This window comes from Prinia subflava, chromosome 16 (genome assembly GCF_021018805.1).
Source record: "Prinia subflava isolate CZ2003 ecotype Zambia chromosome 16, Cam_Psub_1.2, whole genome shotgun sequence".
Classification (NCBI taxonomy): Eukaryota; Metazoa; Chordata; class Aves; order Passeriformes; family Cisticolidae; genus Prinia; species Prinia subflava.
In genome coordinates this window covers 11,582,712-11,604,656 of record NC_086262.1, presented here as the reverse complement: position 1 = coordinate 11,604,656, position 21,945 = coordinate 11,582,712, and the positions used below count along the sequence as shown (strand labels likewise).

The 21,945-nt window shown below is 52.9% G+C and overlaps 1 protein-coding gene across 3 annotated transcripts in view; it reads left to right on the top strand.

The window, feature by feature from the left end:
- Positions 1–21,945, top strand: part of FLT4 (fms related receptor tyrosine kinase 4) — a 57,253-nt gene that overhangs the window by 1,564 nt on the left and 33,744 nt on the right. For all 3 annotated transcript variants that reach the window (XM_063413495.1, XM_063413494.1, XM_063413492.1), the window contains exon 2: positions 19,672–19,768. In XM_063413495.1, coding sequence (XP_063269565.1) covers positions 19,672–19,768 — 97 coding nt within the window. The remainder of the gene's footprint in view (positions 1–19,671; positions 19,769–21,945) is intronic.

Below are 21,945 nucleotides of genomic sequence, written 5' to 3'. Positions count from 1 at the left end.
CTGGAGGTGCAGGAGCAGTGCCTGGGAGGCTCTGGCCAGCGCAGCTGTGTGGCCTCGTCGGCACAGGGCTGAGCAGAGCTTTGAAGCTCTCTGTGCTGCCTGATTAGTGCAGTGATGAAGGGTGATGTGGAGCTCAACTGGGGGATGGTACCATGGGGATTTGTTTCCCCTCCTTCCATTCTATCAATGAGGACAATTCATCAGTGTGTTAAGGACGCACAAATTTCTCATTAACCGTAATCCCAGTGGGGTGCAGATATTTGCTCCCCTTGGAAGCAGGGATGTGTGTGTGAGACTGTTCCACCTGTGAAGGATGAAATAATCATCTCAGGATCATGAAAGGTCTGTTCTGGCACCACAGCGCCTGTTTAAGTGGGCCAGCATTAGAGGATGCTGTGTGTAAGAGAACAAAACTCTTACACATTCCAGCTCCATGGTTCTCCCAGGATGGAGTGGAGCTGAGGAGCTGCCCTGTGCAGGCAGTGAGATGGGGGGAGCAGGCAGAGGTTCAGCCCCAGCATTCCAGATCATCTTGGCCTCTCAGGATAACCCTTTGTGAATGGTGATGGGACCATGTGCTCCCTGAGCCACTGTCTTCTGGACATAGAGCAGTGTTGAGCCCCCCACAGCCAAACAATCCCTTTGGGAAAGGAAGGGCCCGTGCTTGTGTAGGACCCAAGCCGATTGTGTTGGCTGCTGCCTGCTCCTCTCTCACAGAATTCCCGGCCGGGTGCTCGGACAGCCCCGCGCTGGCCGTGCCAGCAGCAACAGTTGCCTGCGCAGCTGGGATTTGAAGCAGTTGCTTTATTGCAAGTAATAAACATGGGCCATTTCAGCAACACCCTTTCATTCAACAGCCCTGACTGCACAGCAACCCCACCAGGCTCGACCCACAGCCACGAGCGAGGGCCTCCAAAGGGAGTGAGTGTTTGCAGGGATGCAGCCCGTGGTCCCTGGGGGCTGCCAGGGAGGGGACAGCTCCTGTGCCCTGCTGTCTGCTTAGGAATGATTTCAGATGAGTGAGCTCCAACTACCGCCCTGGGATTTGGCTTGGGCACGCGAGCCCGCGGCTCACTGCCTGCACAAACACCCACCAGGGCGTCACTGAGCTCAGACTGACGTCTGGTCAGAGGGACACTCCCCCAGCAGCACAATGTCCCCCGCCAGTGCAGGCAGGGTGGACGGGGCTTCCTCCAGTGTATCCCGTTCCACTCTGCTGCCGCTCTCCCATGGGCTCGCTCCATGCAGGATCGCTGTCCCCAGGGTTTCCCTTGGCCCCGCGTTGTTGCGGTGTTTTCCGGGGCAGGCGTGGGAAGGGCAGGTGCTCCCAGCCAGCCAGGAGGGAACAGGCTGTTCCCAGCATCCCGAGGCAGTTCCTGGAGAAAGAAGGGGAGAGCGGGATCCCACGGGAACGGCAGCAGGAGGGAGGGGACCGTGCCCAGGGAGCAGTTTCTCCAAAGCCATAGGGGATGTCCACCACCCTCAGGAGGTTGCCTTGCAGAGCAGGAGGAGGCTCTCGGTGGGTCCCCAAGTCTCTCCAGTTCTCAGCAGCTGTAGGGAGCAAGGTGAGCCCTGGGGTTAGCACCTATCTCACCCGTCTTCTCCTCAGCCACCCCAGCTGGCACAGCAAAGGTGACTTTACATTCAGCCTGCTGGACTGAAACAGCCCCAGAACAGTGGGTGCAAGGCAGGGACTCCCCATTCCCAGTTTGGGGGGGCTGTGCATTTAAGCCAGGCGGGGAGGGAGCTGCAATAAGCTGGGGGTGATGGGGATGCCCTGCAGGTGCAGAAAGCTCTTCAATGGCCGGTCCCTGCAGGCTCCACTGCCCATGGAAGGTGGGGAGCCAGCAGTGCTGGTGGTTTCCGTGTGAGGAATGACTAAAGCCACAGGGCTCTTCCGCTGGGAAAGACAGGCTGGGGCATTGTGACTGAGGGCTGCAAAATCACGGAGTAGGCAGTTCCTGGTGGATTCCCATGTTGGGAGCATGATGTGAGGCTGGTGGCTTGTTGCACGCTGCCGAGCAGCAGTGGAGCTCACCTTCACAGGGTCTTCTGGCTGTGAGATGTTTGCCTGGGTCCACGGCAGTTGTGCATGGAAAAATACATGGGTTTGCAAGGCAGAAATCCACGGGTGGTTAGTTCAAGCTGAAAGCCCCTCTTTCCCACCTTGGACTGTGAGCCACAGGTGCCCAGTGCCGTGTTTTGCCTTGACCCGCCCCAGCTTCTCCTGCAAATCCCCAGCTGGGCAAGGGGCAGCAGCCAGGTACACATCCCACTCCTGCTGGGTGCTGTGGGGGGATTGTGACCTCCTGGTGCACGCCACGGTTTTCTGGGGAGACCAGAGCCGAGCCTTGCCCTGGGCCAGAGCTTTTGTCCTTCATTAGGAAAAGAAATACTGCTGCAGCTGCACTGGCATCTAGTGACTGGTTAAATGAATTCCAGGGGTTTTATTGCCTCTGGCTATCCCAGACCTTTGTTTCTCGTTTCACGTTGTTAAAAGAGGGGGTTAGCCAGATCCCAGGGGGGCTTTTTCTCTTTGGTCAGAATAGTTCTGATGTTTTCGGCACAGCATTATTGCCCATCTGCGGTGCCTCATTGTTAAGGCAGAATAGTGGAAGCGAGGTGGCCTGTGGTCAAGTCGGCAAGGAGGCACAAGCCCTGAGCCCAGCGTGGCCGCTCCTTTTGTCAAGCAAATCGCTCCATCTCTAGGTGCAAGTTCAGCAGAAGGAGGGTGAAAAACCTGGCCTTGCAGCAGCTGGTGCTGAAACTCCCACTAAGTTTTATAAGCTGAGGATATTAAGTGGGGAGTCTTGGAGTCTCTCCTGGAGTCGTTTCCCTGCTGAGGTAGCAAAAACAGGTTTTAGCCAGTGACTTGTATTTCACCTTACAACTTCTCCCACGAGTGAATTGTTTTTCTTGCTGTGTTTCTGCCCCCTCCTTCCAGGGCGAGGATCCCTTGCTCAGCCTTTGCGGCCAAACCTGGAGGTGCCGTGGGACAGACGTCATGTGCTAATGAGGGAGGATCAGTTTAGGGGGTCAGGAAAAGGCTCTCACTGGGCAATCAGGGAGGACAGGGTGATGGGGGAAGGCAGGCTTAAGTGCTGTGGTCTCCTGTATCTGAGCACATAATAACAGCTGCTCCCTGCTTGGGTTCTATGCAGTGAAAGGTAGCAAGGACCCCAGGGCTGTTCACAGGAAGGACCATGAGAAAGGGGCAAGTGGATTGCAGACTATCCTGGTCCCTGTTCCTGATGGGCAGATCCCTGGAGTGAGCAAAGATAAAAAGATGAAATTTTACCTTCTGCAGCAGCCAGCCCAGGGCTAGTTACAGCTCCTGGCAGAGCCTGGGAAACCCCAGTTCTCTTTCAGAGTAAGTGTGACTGCTCCTGGTGTAGGTGCATGCAAAGAGGGAAGCAATGGACCAGCTCACTGATGTTTTTGGGACCTGTTGTCTCTGTGTGAGGTGTAGCTGCCCAGCTATGTGCAGGTGTGGAGGGGTTAAGCCTTCTCCTGGCTGTGGCTCCAGCTGGCTGGGATCATGCCAGCCAGTGCACCAAGTGTGCCAGCAACAGTGACACAGCACCCAGGCTCCGTCCCACCATGGCCACACCACCCTGCCTGGTGAGACCACCTGCTCAGCAGGCTCCAGGGGTCAGGGCATCCCCCAGGAAAGGGTTAAACAAAGAGGAGCAGTGCCAATGCCAGGCTGGGTGTCCAGGTTCTCCCTTGGCGGAGGTCAGTGGTGGTTCATGGGAAAGGAAAAATTGGCAGCTGGGCCGGATGTCCCTGCATTTCCCCTCTTCCTGCAGCCGCCTGAACGATGTTCCTTATTTAGCTTTCCTGACGGACAGGAGGAATCTGATGGCGGAAACTGTCACTGCCTGATAACAGTTCAGGGACCCCTTTATGATGGGCGGCACGGCAGGGAGCAGGGCAGCGCTGCCCTGGCTGGGAGGGGACAGCCAGGCCTGCCCTTTGCTCCGGGTTCTTGGGGACGGGCGGGAAGGGCACTCACAGCCTTTCCCTTTACGCTGCTCTGTGTACAAACCCCCTCAGTGCTACTTAAAAGACTCTCAAGACCAAGAAGTGGTGGTGTGTCTCTCTACATCTGTAATATTGGCCTTTTTTCCTTCTTTTTGGTGAGGCATCTGAGCTGGTGGGAAGGGCCACCTGGATGGGCAGAGGGGAGGTATGGAGAAAAGCCACCCAAGGTCTGAGACCAGGTGAGGCTTTGTATTCACTGGCAATGAGGATGTGAAGGGCAGCCAGGGCTGGGATGCTCCAGCAGGAGCTGGAAGTGATGACCAGTGCTACAAGTTGGGCGCACACATCAGTACTGGGAGCAGATCCCATGTAAGGATGCACTGCCCAAGCAGATGAACACAGCAAAGGAGTTGTTCCTCCATGTTTTATTTTACTTTGTCTCCATGGAAGATGGCATCTTCTTAGTGTCTGAGCCATTCTCTTATATACGCCCATGGTGACCAGCCTCAAAACCACAAAAAGTCCTGAAACACAGCTTGTATGTCAATGTATCCATTGATTTTTGCCTTGCATCTGTGGAGGCCACCAGGCTGCTGCCATACCAGTAACAGCATTGTTTCCATGGCAATTAATGTACTTTAAAAGGGCAGAATGTACAGCAAGACTGTCTTTACTCAAGAGCAAGCCCTAGGCAAGGCAGCCCTTGCCACTGGCCAGGGGATTGTACTCTCAGTCTGTGGAATGGCCAGGTTGGCATTGCTGTGTTTTGCATTGGGATGCAGGACGTGGTGAGCTGGTTCAGCCAGGCTGGGTGGCACAGGGCTCTCACAGACTTGCACCTTGAGACCACCATTCCTCTGCTGCTCAGAGTTCTGTGCTCCCTAGGGTGGTTAGAGCTGCACACTCCAAAGTGCGCCTCTGTTTCAGTCTTAGCTGAGGAATGTTAAAAATCTCACTGCAAGATGCAGAATCTCAGCAGGAACTCACAGGGGTTGCATGAGTTCTCTCTGAGCCATCCACTATCTGGCCAGATCACTCACATGAACATCCATGAGTTGCAAGACTGAGGTTTAGGTCGTCAAACCATGGTGGTACCTCAGAACCAAATGCTTCTCACTTCAGCTGAGTTCAAATCCCTTTTGTGTTGCTTTCTGTCACCGAGCAGCACAGGCAGGGAGACTGGTGCAAAGGGAATTGCTGTGTCTGTCCGTGTGTGTTCCTGTGCTGCTCTGTCTGTGTCACATGTGTGTGCAAGACTGGTGGACATGGGAAGGAAGCAGGAGCTCCTGCTCCAAACCCCAGTACATGTTTCAGATGGTCATGCTGAGGATGAGGTACTCTTGGGGAACGACAGGGATTTGCATCCTTCTGGCTATTTTGAGGCAGAAAAAGCAGCAAAATCCATTTTGCAAGTTATTTGTTTAAAGTTTTATGTGTTTCTTATGGTGTCACTTTCTAGCATGTGTCATTGCAGTGAGATGAGTTAACTTCCTGCTGTACTTTCCTGGGCAGGAGTCAACTCACCCATTCCCTTGCAGAAAAGTTTGATGTAGAGCCCAAGGCATTTGCTCTATGCTCAGCAGGGGGGGAGAAAGGCTTTTTTGGAGATGCTCCAACCTGTCCTCAAGGAGGCGTTGAAGGAATTGATGGAGGCGTTGAAGGAGGTGATGGCTGAGCCAGCTCCCAGCCTGCATGGTGTCTGCATGCATCCATGTTCCCAAGACTGGCTCTGTGCCTCAGCCAGGTTGTATTTAACCCCAAAATATCCCCCTCTTCCTCACTGGCCACCCCAGCTCCCTCCACCTCAGCAGCTCACAGATGCATGAGGGGACTGGCATGGTCTGGCAGAGAGTAAAATGAAAGAGCAATATCAAAACAAGTGACGGCCCCAGCCTTGGGAGACGAGGCCAGGAGGAGGCTGGGAGGCAGTGGGATCATGTGGAGTGAGCGGTAGACAAAGGAAGGAAGTTTTTATTGCTGGGCCAAATCCTGAACTCCTTCAGTTGTATTTTGGCCAATGTCTCAGTGACTTCAGTGGAACTTGGTCTGAGTAAAGAGAGAAGGAAGAGCTTCAGAATCTGGCCCCTGAGTAATTGTGTCACATGGGAAGTTTATAAAGAATTTGCAAGCTCACGGTGGCTTTGCTGAGCAGCTGGTGATAGCCAGCGAGCAGCACCCCGGGCACCCAGGCCTGCCCCTGGGTCACTGTCCCCTTCCTCTCTGGGTCCTTCCCCATCCTGCAGCAGGTTCTCCATTCCAGCTGCTGGCAGGGCAGGTTGGGGCTTGGCAGACCTTGCAGGGCACAGCGAGGTGCCCCAAGCTGGGCAGTGGCTCCACAGGTTTATGAAGGTCTGTCTGCACGTTCACAAGACTCAGGAGACCCATGGAGGGTTTTGGGGTCCTCCATCGTCCTTCTGAGTTACAGAGGCATTTGAGCTCTTCATGTAGGAGGAAAATCTGTAAAAGGTTTACTGGTTTTATTTATTCCACAAAAAAAGCACAGGGCTGTGTAGCAGAGCCTGGAAATTCCTCCACTAATTTCCCAATTTGGTTGGGGGTACCATATATGTGTCTGCAATGTTTTCCCCATTTCTGAAGCATCCACTGAGATGGATGTTAGATGTAGTGACCTAAAAAAACAAATACTGACATAAGTGCGGGTCAAGCCAGCAGTTTCCATGAATGACAGTAAATCTTGACATTTACTGAGGCAGGAAGGTTGGGCACGAATGGTGGTTTATACTCGGATTTGGAAACTGCCAGCTCAGAGTGATGGCAGCAGGCAAAATCACACCCAGCAGAGGTGACGGCATCCAGCTCCCACAGAAATCCATCACTCACACCCTGCATGTCCCAGCCCGAGCAGAGTCCCCAGAGGGGCGTAACTGGCTCTGAGTGGCCATCAATCCCTTCCCCACACTGCAGCCCCTGGCCCCTGGGAAGCAAAGGGCAGAGGTTCATGTCTCAGAGTGTGGCAGCCAGCTGCAGAGTGGGATGCTCCCGTGGGAGATGCACACATCCACTCCAAGGAGATCACTCACCGCTGGGCAAGCAGTGCATGGTCTTTGTGCTGGGATAAAGCACGGGGGAAGAAACTGCCTTGCCTCCAAAAGGGGTTACCTGACAATGCCTTGTACAGCAATTTAGCTAACAGTGTGCATCTGGACCTGATGCCTCCTCACAGGGTTTGCTGGCTGTTACCAAACCGTCAGACTTGGCAGATCCTGGGCTGTAAGTGCTGGCTCTGGCAGTACTGCTGATGCTGGGATGGGATCAGGGCATATCCTGGTCTTTCATCTCCTCTCTGTGCTGTGACATCCCAGTGTGCAAGGGGATGCAGCATATCCTGTAGTGCCCTGTTCCGGGCTGGCAGACTCAGACCCAGGATGTGTCCCCTTGGGTGACAGTGTTGAGGTGGGATTTTCCTCACCATCCTGTGCTACAGGGACTGACAGAGTCGCCACTGTTAGTGCTGCACTGGGTGTGGCGTGGTGTCCACAGTTTAAACATGAGGATGGAGTTTGATGTTCCTCAAAGCCCCTGTATTATAGGGAAGCAGGAACCTTTCCCATGGTGTTGGTCACACCAGGATTGTGTCTAGCCCAAGATGCAATCTCTGCTGCCAAGGTGCCTGTGTTGCCCAAAGCTGCCCCTCCACGATGTTCAACGTTTCACAATATTTATGGCTGTTCCTCACCCTTGGCTGCTTAGACAAATAAAGCTTGATGCAGCCTGAGGCAGTTAATCCCTGGCTCTCCAGCCTCCCATCAATAACAAGGAGTGGGTGGCATTTAAAAGAATGCACTGGGGGAGAGGGGGAGTGCTGGGATCTATTTTTTATATGGAGGGGGAAATCCAAGCCTGCCTTCATTGAAGATAAGCGACGTGGCTGGGCTGAGCTCTGGCTCAGAGGTTTTAGTGGTGAAAGAAGGCAGGAGACTCCGCACAGTGTTGGCCCCACGGTAACCTTAGCCAAAAGAAAAACACTTCTTAATACAATAGTGATTAAAAAAAAAAAAAGAAAAATAAACAGGACCCCACATGAACTTAGGAAACCTGTTCTGGCATAAAGAGAGGTGTGTATGATGAAGTGAACCTGAATGGCACTTGGAAGGACTCTGGCCTCCAGACCCACATTTCTGGGAGTGGGGAAGGGCCAGTGTCTGTCCTGGCCCCTTTGGTCCAGTGTGGTGGCAAAACACCCCTATTCCCAAATGGCTTCCCCCACATTTGTGGACCAAGCCAATGTGTCTTTCCTTCATCCACACCTTGAATTCCCAGGGGGCTGCAGAGGCCATCACCAGCCTTGCCCCACAGCTCTGAGCATCAAGTACCTCATGGTGACCAAGCAGGGAGAGCCGAGGAAGTGGCGTGTTGTTTCTTTAGCACCGTTTCCCTGTTGGTGCTTGTGCTCCTTGGCTGGAAGTCATTAGCATGTGTAAACGCTTCCTTCCCATCCCGTCCGCTTGCGTGCTCTTCCCACTGCGCTGCGTGGCAAGGGAAGCACCTTGGAGCAGGAAAACAACAGTCAGCCTCTGCGCACTAACAGAGAGTAACTGCGTGTTTATGGAACTTGGTCACCCTGTCGTAAGCTATTTTTAAAAAGCACAAGGAGGAGGTTGAGCTTATTGGCCTTCAAATAACGCCAGAGTCCTATACCGCCATTTAGGCTGGGTGTTTCATTGTAGGAATTGTGCTGTGATATACAAAGTGTGGCATTTCCAACTCAGCCTTTCTTGGAAGGGAATTAAATTAGTTTCATAGCTGCATGAGGGGTGTTATATGGAGGTGGAGAGAGCAATCTGTGCAGATGTTAAACAGCCAGCTAATCTCAAGTGACATGAATGCCCCAGTACACTTTGGCTCTCAGAGATGATGATTATCATCTCCTGCTGCAGTGGGTCTTGGCTTGTGGTCACAGCTCTGTGCCAAGAGAAACTGAGAGCGTGAGCATCTGTAATTTGCCATCAATGCCCTGGACAGCCCCACGGGGCCAGACTTCCTTTCACTGCCCTGAATCTCTGCATCTTCAAGTTTCTTTGCCCAGTAGGGAGCAAGCAGATGGCATCACCAACCCAGGGCTGAGATGCAGCCCAGCAAAGTCCTGTGTGATGGGAGAGCTTTGCTGTGCTCTTTAGAGCCCATCCCTCCCAGGGATTCTGCAGAGAACAGAATAAGATTACATTAACCACATCAGGGAAGGCTCTGGGTTTGGGCAGCTCTGGCTGCTTTCAGGAATGGCAGACAGCCAAGCTGAGCTGCACAGCAGAGGGTTGAAATTTCTTATTTCCTACGTGCTGTAGGTGCATTTACCTCAGGGATCCCACCTCCCGTCCTGCTCGCGCCGAGGGCTCTTAGATCTGCAGCGAGCGCTCAGAACTCCTCCGTCAGCCCTCACTGCTTGTGTCTGACCTCGTACCTGAGCCTTCCTTCCTCTGCCTCTACCTCTGATGACTAATTCTCTTTTGAAGAGTGTGTGCTTGTGATCTTCCTGGCTCCCCTTGTGCCCACCCCACCCAGGGTCGTGCCAATGCTCGTGTGTGCACGTGCAGGTGTGCACGGAGAGGCTGCGCAGGGAGGAGGGCTCATGCTCCCCAGGCAGCAGCTCTCTCCATGCCCCTGATAGCTCTTCCCTTTGCTTTATTATTATTATTTTTAGATTATACTCAGCGCTTGAAGCTCCCTCTTTGATAATCAGGAAGTTTAAATTCCTCCTGCATTTCGCTTGTGCTTCCTACTTTCTGCACCCATCCTCATCTAATGTAGCTTTTACATGTTGCATTGACTCTGGGCTAAATTAGTTTTCTTTGTTCCCTGTGTACCTCTAATTAGAAGGAATAAGGATTCCTCCGTTCTTACACGTTTCCAACCCAGAGCAGCCCAGTTTCTGCTGCCCTACCCTCTGTGGCTCAGGCAGGGATGGAGGTACATGGAAGCTGTGTGACAGCCTTCCAGGGAACCTAGAGCAGATGGGGAGTTGAATGCAGGTTTTTCAAGGCCAAGATAATCATCTAATTGCAAAACTGTTTTTTCCCCACTTACCCTGTTTATCAATCAGCTTCTCTTGCACCTCGCAGCTGGAGATCAGCTTGAGGGTGGGTTGTGCTGCAGAGAACAGGCACTGCCAGCTCCAGGGCAGCTGTTTGGTTTGAGGGCTCTGAGTTGATTTCAGTTCACAGCTAAGTAGTGAACATCTGGATGCAGACTCCAGGGACAGAAAGATGGAGAAGCAGGTCTTTTCCACTTGGTACATTGTCTCCCAGTGCAGCTGCAGGGCTTGCAGACCCCTGAAAAAGCCCAGCACAGTCAGTCTGGCACAGCAGGCTGGGCAGGAGGCAGGCACAGCACCCCAGACTTTGCTTACATAGGGGAAACCTGCCCTGAGTGGCATACAGGGTTTTTTCAGTGTCCTCCTCAGTCTGTCCATAAGCCAACAGTCTTGGAAAGAGTTAAACTTCAAAGGCCAGCAATTAAGCCCACACACATCAAGGAAAAAGCAAACCTGTGAGTTGTTTCTTCTTTCCAAATGCTACTGCCCTTTTCTCTCCGTGCTCAGTGCCGACCCTCGGGCTCTGTCCGACTTCCCAGTCAGCTGCCTCTGCCTGCTCATCTCCCAGCGAGAGTTGGATGCTGAGGCCTCACATGGCTTGAACTCCATCTTACCCCAACAGCACACCTGCAGTTTGCTTCGGCAGGAGCTCACCTGAGCCTCTGGAAATGGCTCATGATGGAGCTGTAGTTGATGATGTTGAATCTGAGGGTCTCTCTCCACTGTTTCTCAGGCTTTTCCCTTCCTCTCTGTTCATACAGCAAAGTCCAGGTGCTGAAACTGTTCTTGGCTCTGCCTGGACTGCCAGCAGCCTCAGCATGGGCAGCTGGAGCTTTGGGAAAGGGGATGATGCCCTGGCATGGACAGAGGGATCCTGGATGTACCCATTCTGTTATGGCACTGGGTGGTTTAGAGACTCCTGGACCTGGATGTCTCACCTGGATCACAGTGTGTAAGAACTGGTAGTGACTTGTCTTTTGGGATCTTATCTCTCTTTGGGAATCTCTCTGTGGGTATCCCACAGTGGAAAAGTCCACAATTTAGCTGAGTTGCATGAAGAGGTACTTGGTCATCTGCCTCATAGCTCCATCACGTACAGTGTAAGAAGCAGTGGACTGTAATTTCATTCCATCATTTCCCTTTAATCACTGATGGGCTGCCATTTCTTCTCAGTGGCCAAAGATTTGTCCTTAGGGTTCCATGGGTTTGTACCCACTGCTGCCTCAGCCCAGCAAAGCCCCTGGGGTTGTACCTGGATAGTCACAGGATGGAATTAACCCCTGAATCCTGCAATGGTCGGGCAACTCCTGAGCAATCCCAAATAGACAAACCGGAGGGAGCAGCAATACAAGCCTTTCCCAAGACACTTGCCCAGAGGTCCCAGATCCCCAGGGCCCCCATGGCCCCCCATGGCCCATCCTGGCCATGCATTTCTGCTGGCAATACTTTATGCCAAGTAGTGGACTTGGACCAACACTCATTTCACACAAGCTGTGGACCATCCTTTGCATCCCTTCAAGTTAGAGATGTAATGAACCGTGTTACTTGCTAATATCAGTCCCCTAAAGCCATCCAAAGCCTCTACTCCTACACCATGTTAATCACACCCTGCTGGGGCAGAGAAGGTGAGCAGGGCAAGATTTTGAAAGAAGTAAATTAAAACTGGAAGAGAAGCAACCTGACAGCCCTTAAGATATGGGAGGATAATTTTAATTGAGTTTTGCAAGGGTTTAGCCGTGCAGTTAATAGGGGCCACTGGAAGAAGGGTGGTTATGTATGCTAAGCAGGGTGGCTTGCCCAGGACTCCTGCAGAGCCACGGCGGTGGCAGAGTGGGAGCTGCCACAGGCATTTGGGTAGATTTGAGAATTTCTGCCCCTTAGGGAGTGAATCCTGTGGACAGAATAGGTCCTGTTCCTTTCTGAAGGCGCTGGGCTCCCCCTCCCCTCCCTGCGCATCCCGCTGAGCTGGAGCTGCCCTCTGAAATGTCAGGGAGAGGAAGCAATCCTTGGCTTGTTAGTTTCTACAAGGAAATAAAACACACAGATGGCTCGAGCATCCTCTATCTCAAAGGCAGGAAAAGGATTCTCGGGGCAGGAGCAGGCAGCCAACAAACGAGGAGCGATCCAGGGAATGGAGGACCAAACAAAGCAGCGTCTGGCCAGCCCTGGCCCGCAGCAGAAAGGGTGGGCCGGCGGCCACGGAGGGGAAACCGGCCCTCTGATGTGCCGGAGCATCCCTCGCTGGAGCGAGGGCAGCGAACAGGCGCTCCCCTGGGGCCCGGGGAGGCTGCTGACAGCAGAGATCCTGGAGGAGGTCTGCAGGGTGGCCCCGGCTGACCCGCTGCCCCCGGCCGGACATGTGGCTACCTGACACGGGCTAACTTTGGCTCAGGACGGAGCCTCTCGGGGAGGATGGGGCAGGGAGCGAGCGCGGGGGGGCACGGGCAGGGAGAGGAAAGACGGCAGGAGACAGAAATGCAAACATGGCCTGACAGCCGTGGGGCAGGGGGAGGGGAGGAGGAAAAAGCAGGGTAAACCTGGCAGGATGGAGCAGGAAACCGGGCTGGAGCGAGCAGGGCGATGGTGAGATAGTGCTTCCTGCCAAGGGAGAACGGCAGACAGATAAACACTCCCAGACAGGCGCTCGCTGACCCCGCTTTGGGATGCTTTGGGATGACGTGGTGGCAGGATCCTGGGGCAGGGCAGAGTCCCAAAAACAGGTGAGAGCGTGGTCAGGCATTGGGTGTAGCCGTGCTTTGCTGCCCAGGGCAGCTGGCTCGGAAATACCCTGATATAAATCCCTGCCTGAAGGCACCAAAGGACCAGGGATACACGGGTAACTTTGCTCCTCAGGACAGCACACCTCTCTTGAAAGTGGCTTCTGCTTTTGAGCTGCTCTGTTTCTCTTCTCTGATGGACACACAGCTTGGAAGATGAAATGCTGAAGGATCCCAGCGAGCTTGTGCCTTTTTTTGCCTCATTACCCATCAGGGCAGGTGGTCATGAGAAACCAGAAAAGAACCAGTTAATTAAAGTTTATCAGCCATGAGAGGCTAAAGAGACCTGTTGGGGTGCATGCTCTGAGGCCAAGCAACTTTTCGGACTGAGGCCTGTTTGGCCAGAGCCACAGGCACTGGATGTGCAGCTGTGGAGTGCCAGGGGCTGGGGAAGCAGGGTGGAATGCCCAGCCTTAGGGTGCTGCTGCTCTGGCTGCAGCTTCTGCTTGTGTTGTGACCATGCTGATGTGTAATGTGCTGCTTATGTCTCTGCCCATCCCCTCCCACTCCCCACTTGGCTTCCAGGCAGGGGGATGCTTCGGCTGGGGTCTCCCCTGACACAGGGTCTCCACTGCTGGGCTGGAGGAGAGCCCTATTCCTTCAGTCCCCAAATGCCCAGTTTGGACGCGTCCTTCCTCCTCACCTGGCATCGCTGCAGACCCAGGATGCTTAGGGTATCTCTGAGTCTGATGCCAAGAGAAAAGCATTTCCACCAGCTCTGGTGGTCCTCTGGTGGCCCCTTCCTCAGCCCTCTTGTTGGTTCCTGCTCATGGGGCTCCCACCTCCACACACAAACTCACCCAGAGGTGTTTTGTGGCAAAGACCATGTCTCACACTTCTGGTGGTGGACAGGAAGAATCAGATACCCAAGAATGATGGTCACCTCTGTGTTTGTATTGAGTGAGTTTCTATAATTATTTTTCCTTACTGTCCCCTGAGAAAGGACACATGTCCTAATTGAAGCAATGGAACATCTGATGCTCTGGAATGTCCTCACAAACTGGTGAGGATACAAATCCGCCCCGCTTTGATTTGGTGTTGTTTCAGGGCTTTGAGGTCCATGAGTGAAAATCTGCCCACCATGAGAAGGGGCAAGGTGCTGCCCAGGGCCTGAGTGAGCCCCTGGTGCGTGGGTTCAGTTGTGTGGCTGGGACTGTGATGCTGCTGTAGCACGAGGGGCTGGTCCTGCACTGAAGAGCACAGCCCTCCTGTTTAACCCTTCTGAGGCAGGTCTGAACTGAGGCTCAATCTGAGTTATGGGACAGGGAACATCTTCCGTGAACCCATAAAAGAAGGGGTCTTCTCTGTTTTTCCTTGTGCACATGCACAGTTTGGGGGTGATTTTCGGTTTTCTATCATTATCTTTTTTCATTTGTTCATTGCTTGCTCATTAGCCTGTTTCCATCTCTGTTTTCCTCCCAGCCTCACTGTGGGCCTGGGTGGCTGTCACCCTGTCCTGGCAGTCCTCAGGCACAGGCTGCTAGGCAGAACCTGCTCTATTTTGGTGTCAGTTCCCACCATGGTTTGGGGCTCACTTTGCTGTGAGACCGGAGAGAGGACACCTGGTGTTTCATCTCTACATCGGCTGGAGCCTGACATTTATTTCTCAGCCTCGTGTGATATCTCACCTCTCTGCAAAACAAGCCTTCCTCCCTGCTGGAGAGCACTGGGAGGAGGAAGAGGAGGAGCTGACAGCCCTACTTCAAATTTCCCCTGCTGCTCTGCCAGCTGCCTGCTCCTTGTGTGACGTGACACTCACGCTTTGCCGCTCCAACCCACAGTTGGATTCTTGCCCCGTGCATGAGAACAAGGCAATCTATGGGGAAACTTCAGCCCTGTAGGTGGGAATTTGGCCTGGCTTTGCCTCCGGCACATGGACTTCCCACATGTCTGTGGGCAACCACAGGTCCTCCAGCACGAGGGCAGTGAGTTATACCAGCACAGGGCAGGTGGGGAATTGTAACTGAAGCAGGGTGGGGAAATGGCACCTGAGGTGCTGGAGTTAATTCCTGTGGGGCACATGCAGTTTTGCCAGAAAATGCTGCTAATTCAGACAACTCCAGCCTGGAAAGCAGGAGAAGAAGTCTGCAGAAAGAGCAGAACAAAGCTTCTCCTCCCTCTGCCCCAGTGCTAGCTACTGCTGCTCTTTTGAATAGTCCTTCTTGGCCAGAGAGGTACCAGAATTTTATTGCTGACTGTTCAGGAGCAGAGCTTTGCTTACATAGTGACTGGTGCAAACAAAATTTTCCTTTTTAGAAAGTATCCAAATCTTGAGTTCCTGCACTGCTGTGTTGGACAGATGCTCATTGGCTGGGAATTTTTGTCTGAAAACAGCAAAGTAGAGGTGGGGCAACAGCAGGGTCAGGGGAGCTTTGCTGGGGGAAAGGACACTCTTTTTTCCCTTCCAGCCTATCTTTTGCCCCAGTATAGCACTGGGCAGAGCAGGCTGGGCTGAGTAACCAGGACAAATGTGCAGAGAGACAGAACTCATCTGGACTTTACTTTGTACATGTTATCTTGTCACAGGAGCCCAAGGTGTGGTGGCAGGAGCATGAGCTGGGCCGGTTAGCTGGGGACATGTGGTGACCAAAGCCATCCAGCCCAGCGCCAGGGAAGGAAGTCAGCGAGAAGGACAGAGTGTGAACAAAATCCCTCTCCGGAAAGGCGCCCCGTTAATCAGTCAGCAGGGCCAGCTCAGCAGAGAGGGAGGGAAGGGGAAGCAGAGAGGGGCTGAGGTGGTGTGTGGGGGCTTGGGGGAGGATCCGGTGCAGGGCTTCCTGTGAGTGCAAGCAGACAGAGAGCAGGAGCTGTGTTGTGCCATACTGCACCATGCCATGTCCCACACACAGCCTTTGCCCTGTTCCCAAAGCCATAGCAGTGCTGGCTCTGGCACTGATGCTGCTCTGCAGGGATTCAGCATCTGCAGCCATCACAAGGCAAAACCAGTCCCCGTGCAGGGCTTTCCCACATGCCCAAGGGTGGGGAGATGAGGTCAGGCTGCGAGATGCCCTGGGGTGGACAGCACTTTCCAGGGTGAACGTGGCTTGCCCACGAGGCAGGGAGAGCCCTGGATGCAGGATGCAACTGAGAGCAGCAATGATGTCAGGGAGCAGAAGGAGGTAGATGGGCCTGAAAATGAAGCAGCCGCCAGCGATAAGGAGAAGGCCCTCAGTGCAGCCTGGCCCCTTTCAGAGCCACATGCTGCAAGATCAAGGCAAGGAGAACTGCTGGGAAATGTGCTTCTCTGGAATCAGACAAGGTGTGACTGGCTGTGGGATCCTGCTTCCTCTCGCCACATCCCATCAATCCCCCTCTGTTTATTTTAATATCCTGCTGCCAACTTGCTTGAAAAAAGCTGCAACCATCTTGAAAAAACAAAGCCAGAGCTGCTGCATGCCTTTTTAATTACATTAATGCTCTCCCTGTGCAAGGGCACAATTGGGTGTGCAGAAGAAAGCGGGAGCTGCTTGGAGGGCTGAGGAGATAAAGCATCACAGGGGTTGGAGGTGGAGAAGGAGGGACTCAGAGGAGAGGAGACACTCCATGCTCTGGAGACATCTCCCTCGCACCCTGGGATTTGCCAGAGACACAAACCATCTGTGTGTCGGTTAGCAGAGATTTAATGGCCAAACCCAGCACCAAGTTCAGTGCTGGGGAGAGTGAAATGCAGGAGAGAGCCATGGCAAGGCACACGGTCCCTCGGGGAGGGAAAGGGCAAGGCCAGCTATGGGGTGGATCCATCTGGCAAGCACAGCGTGATAGAAAATTTTTGCAGGGAAAGCTGATGGCTTTGAAGATGATTTTGCAGGCTGGAAATGGGCCTGTGCATCACTTTGCCTGTCCTGGATGCCATGGGTGGCTCTGGGCATCAGCATCCCAAGATGCCAGGCTTAGTGTGGGGCAACAGTGTGAGTAGTGGGTCCCCAGCATGAGCCAGTGCAGGGAGTCCCCAAAGTTCCCAGCAATTGGGGGCTGGTGAAGATGCTGGATGGCCATGAGAGCTGGCCCAGCAGTGCTGCCAGCAGCAGGAGTGTCCACAGCCCTCACCACGGTGCTTTCGGAGTGAGCAGTGGTTCCTTTTCCTGTTGTACTCACGGAGGGCCATGGACAGGATGCATCTGCAGGAATCCCACAGCCCCAACCTGCACAGATCGTACTTTTCCTTTCTTCCCCTCCACCCCCTGGTGTTGTTTGCTAACAGGTCACCAGGCAGCACGTGAAGGGAGGAAGGGGGTTCTTTCTGCTGCCCCCCAGCCCCAGTGGTGGGGCACAGCATTAGCCAAGAGACTTCTGCCACCTTGGCACTTATCTAGTGGTTCAAGCAGAGGGCCCATGCCAGTTTTAATTCAGTGCCTGTTGCAGCCAGCCCTGGAGCTGGCTGTGCCAGGGTTTTGGGGATTACCTTTCTGCTTGCTGCCCCAGAGCATAGACAGGATGAGAGGCTTTGCTGTCCCCATGAAGCCACTATGTTCTGCATTTGGGGCTGAGCACTGTGGGGGTGGCAGGCACCCCCGGCCGCTCCCTGGGACGATGGACAGGGAAGCTGTGGCCATCTGGAGAGCAGTGTTTGCACTGGGATAAGCGTGTCCGGCATTAATAGGAAACGCAGCTTAGCAGACAGATTCCTTCCCCCGCCTCCTTTTTTTAATAAACCTCGTTACATTTTGAAGGGATTTTACAAAAAATGTGGTCATTTATTTTCACAGCCCCGGGGCACATTTTTCCTTTGTGACATCTGACGTCCCCTCCTTTGGGGAAAGGAAGGTTGGAGGCACAGGGTGGGGTGTCCTCCATGGGGGCCGAGCACCACGCAGCTCCAGGGATGGCAATGACACCGACCCGTGTGTCGAGTGACAAGTGAGAGCTGCTGCTGCTGCTCCTGAGGGAGAGGTGTGTGCAGGACAGGCCAAGGCAGCAGGACACGCTCACAGGACATGGGCCAGGACTGCCCCGGGCCTGACGCTCCTTCGTGTGGGCAAGTGGAGGGGAGGCGGGAGATGGCGGGGGAGATGGCGGGGGAGATGGCGGGGGAGATGGCTGTCACCCTGCTGTTGCCATGGGGGCAGCCGTGGGGACACCACCTCAGAGCCATGCGCCGGCGGGAAGGAAGTGGAGAACAATTGGGGAGAGCAAGGCCGGCAGCCCGGGCCTGGCAGCGCTGGCGGTGCCGCTCCGCACGTCCCTCACCGCCGTGTCCCCCTCAGCAGCCTCTCCTGGCCGGCCCTGGGCACTGTGGCTTCTCCACCAGCCTGGATCCCTGTGCCACCCCTGTGTCTGAGAAGCTGGTGGCTGTTTGTTGTCTCTCTCTCTTTGTTTGAGTCAGGGTTCCCCATGGAGAGACATTCCTAGAATCATTGGATGATTAAAGTTGGAAAAGACTTCTAAGACCAAGTCCAGCCATTAACCCAGCATCACCGTGTTCACCACTAAATCGTGTCCCCCAGTGCCACATCCACACATCTCTTGAACACCTCCAGAGATGGTGGCTCTACCACTACCCTGGGAAGACTGTTCCAATACCTGACCACCTTTTTGGTGTAGAAATTTTTCCTAATATCCAATGTTAACCTCCCCTGGTGCAACCTAAGACCATTTCCTCTCATCTTCGAGGCTCTCAACCTTTCAGGCCACAGTTTTGAAGGAAAGGTGTTACAGCTGCTTGTGAAACACGTGGAAATGCCACATCCTTGAGACCTCTCCAACCCTGCCAGATCTCTCTGATACCTCAGTTGGAATGTTACGAGGGAAGGAAACAGACATACACAGAACACAGTTGCAAAAAACCTCGTGTTTTTGTAGAAAGTCAAGCTAGCTGCATATTTTTGCATTCTTTTCTTCCTTGACATTTAGCACCTACCTGAGTCACAGCCTCACATTCCATAACATTTTCCCCCCCTCTCTATTTCTGGCTAGTTTGCTTGTTTTTGCAGTCAACGAGACTTCTTTTGAATTATCTCACATCTCCAGAAGCTAGAGTTTTAAGATAAAGATCATGAAGTAATGACAGTCAGCAACACTGAGCTGATGAAAAACAACAGTAGTCTCTGAAGGTAACCGGTACTTCGAGATGTTTTGTCCATGAGGAGCTCACTTAGGGTGCGTGTCTGGCATACCAGAGATGCAAACACACAAAAAGTGGGACTCTCCCTGAAAAAAGCTGGAAGAAGAGCATGATAATGTTTAACTGCCTGTGCCTGAGCCTGGATAATTTCACTCCTGGAACGCCTGTCCGGTGGGAAGGGGAAGGGGGCTGCTGCAATCCACCAAGGTTGCTCCTAGTCTGGTGACTGTACCTGAGAGTGTCCTACAGAAGAAGGGCATTCCATGAATGCCTCTTGGCTCTGGAGAGCATCTCAGTACAAACACATTTGTGGTATTTGGGCATCCCTGATTTGTCCCCCTGATTACAGAAAGCTACATGTGTAGCATACATGTGTATGGAAAAATCTCCTGCCAGACTCCCTCTGGTCAGCAGAGGGGATCATTTCAGAGCCCTTGTCCAGGCAAGCCCAGTATCATTCACCTGGTGAGGAATGGTCACAGTTGAATTCCCTGATTTCTGGTCTTCCATTCTTTTTCTGGCCCTCATCTGTGCTAGGCTGTCTATCAGACTCCAGGGCTGTCTGGCCCTGGCCCAAGAGCTGAAAAGCTGCTCACTGGAGCCAGGAGGGCAGCAGGCAAACCTCTTGTGTCCCACTGAGCCAGCATTAACTACCTTGTAGGAGCATACTCCAAGGAGATGTTCCCTCCAAGAGCCTTTGGCCCTCTCTGGGCTCGTGGCACCAGGATAGCTGCTGCCCACAGCGCTGGGCCCAGGCTTGTGGGTCTCTGCATCATCCCCTCTCTCCTTTCTCTCCACAGATCTGGTGAGCAGCTATTCTATGACCCCTCCTACTCTGAGCATCACCGAGGAGGAGCACGTCATCAACGCCAAGGACACGCTGACCATCACCTGCAGGTAGGCACCAGCAAGTGTGGCTCTGTCTGGACTACTCCTACCTGGCCAGTGTTGGAGGATTAGGCAAGGAGACCCCACCAGGGACACCTTGGCTGCAATACTCCTGCAAATTAGCATGTCTGACTACAAATCTGCCACATCTCCCAAGTGTGAATTCATCTAATTAATTGAAAAAGAAGCAAAAGATGTCTCAGAGGATTCAGCGATAACCTCTGCTGTAGTCTTTCAGAGAATAAGAAAGATAGAGAAACATTTTGTGTGATTTGATAGCTTTGTTGTGAGTTCTTCAGGGACACTAGTGTTCCTGACTCTCCTTGTCTTTCTCTGATGTTGCTTATTCTCACCTCATTAGGGCCAATGAGATTGAAGTTCTGATTTCTAAATCTAGTTGGACATTTGGGGGACACTGAGAAATATCCATGAGAGAAGGCAAGGCTGCATTAAGTGGTGGCTTAATGGAGAAAACTGGAGAGGCCTCCAGTTTTCCAAGGAAGATGGGATTTAATGCTTTCCCTTTATATATGTGGGTGAAAAGAAGTCCTAGGCAGGCCAGGTGAATAACTGTGAGAGGAGCTGGAGAATCTCTGGTTGTTTTGTACACTGTGGTTCCGAGAAGATGTTGTGTCTGAACTGATTTATCTATGCTGGGACACTTGGCTATGTATGTTTTCTGGACTGCCTCCTGTCTCAGAAAGCAGGAAAAAACCACCAAAAACAACAAACCATAAACAAGTGGGAGAATTGCCCAAGGTCAATTTTCTCGGAGTTTCCCTTCAGCAGCTGAAAACAGATCCATGCTGGGGATCTGAATGCTGGGTCCAATGGGGATCTAAATTCAGCGTGGGCCTCAAATGGGTGTTTCTCAGTGTTATATATAACCACAGAGCAATTACTGCAAACACTTGGCTGGCATTGTGTTCATGTCTTGTCACAAACATATTTAACTTTTCCTGGAACAGATGGCATTGCTTTTCCTTTGTGAATCAGTTCATAGCCAAGGGAGAAGGACAGAGGAAAGGTTGTTGATATTAATTACTGAACTGATTTCACTAGGTCTGGGAAGCTGAGTAGTCGTGGGCTTGTTTTCATCCGGTATGACTTGAAGAGCCACGATGTGTGCTGAGATGTAGGAATTGTGTGTGTTGGAGGTCTGTCCATGACTGTCCGTGGGGGACTGTGGTCAGCCATAGAGCCACTGTGGGAGCATAGAGGAAGAGAAGGAATTTTGGGGATTCCAGTGCTCTGTCATGGTACTTTTCTCCACAGGGGCATGTGGGAACTGACACTCTCTATTAAAACCTTGGAAGAGGTGAGATTCAGTGAGGATATTCTGAATGAGCTTAGAATCAGGGCAGACCCTTTCTCAACAGGGACCCAGAAAGGGCCACAAAAAGCTCTTTCAAGACTTGTGTATAGATAGAGCCAAGGTTAAAGGACATACTGAAGTTAGAGGTGTGGTGAAATAAAGTGTCTTCTGCAGTTGTGAAAGATCGAACTGGCCAGCCAAAGAGCACAGGACCATCTGCAAACAGTACTACAACCCACGTACCCTCTGCCCATATTGCTCTTTGGCTGCTCCCTGCCTCTGCATCCTGCTGTCCATGTGTGCTCCTTGGGGCTGTGCAGTGTCCTTCACACCATCTGCAGATAGATAAGTCTCAGTATCTCCTGCATGGCTCAGAGCATTCCCCTTTTCCTTCTGAGCTCTCAGTCCTGTGTTTATTTGTCTTGAGGAGAGGACTTTGACTGTGGGACACTTCATTTGAATGAAGAGCAAATCTTTCCTGGTCCCTGGATCTCTAATTACACCCAGATGCTTCTCCAACCTCTTCTCTGGACCATGGCCCACCCTGGGAAGACCTGGCTTGTGTTAATGGGAGCTGAAGGGAAAAACATGCAGACCACCAAGAGAACAGGCAAAGGAGAGGGTGGTGGGGCAGGGTAGGGCAGAAACAAATACAAAATCAAATCCAGGATCCAGGGATTTCCTGCTGAGCATCGTGTTGGAGGTGACTTCAGTTTGACCTTGGTCTTCCCTTGAGAGCAATGTCCTCTGGCTGCTCTTTGAGCTGCCCTGGAGCCAGGAGTACAGGCTTGCTTGAAGCAGTGCTTCAGCAGAAAGATGAGCTCAAAACCCCCGTGTGAGGCTCCCTGGAGACCTTTCAAGCTTCACCCAC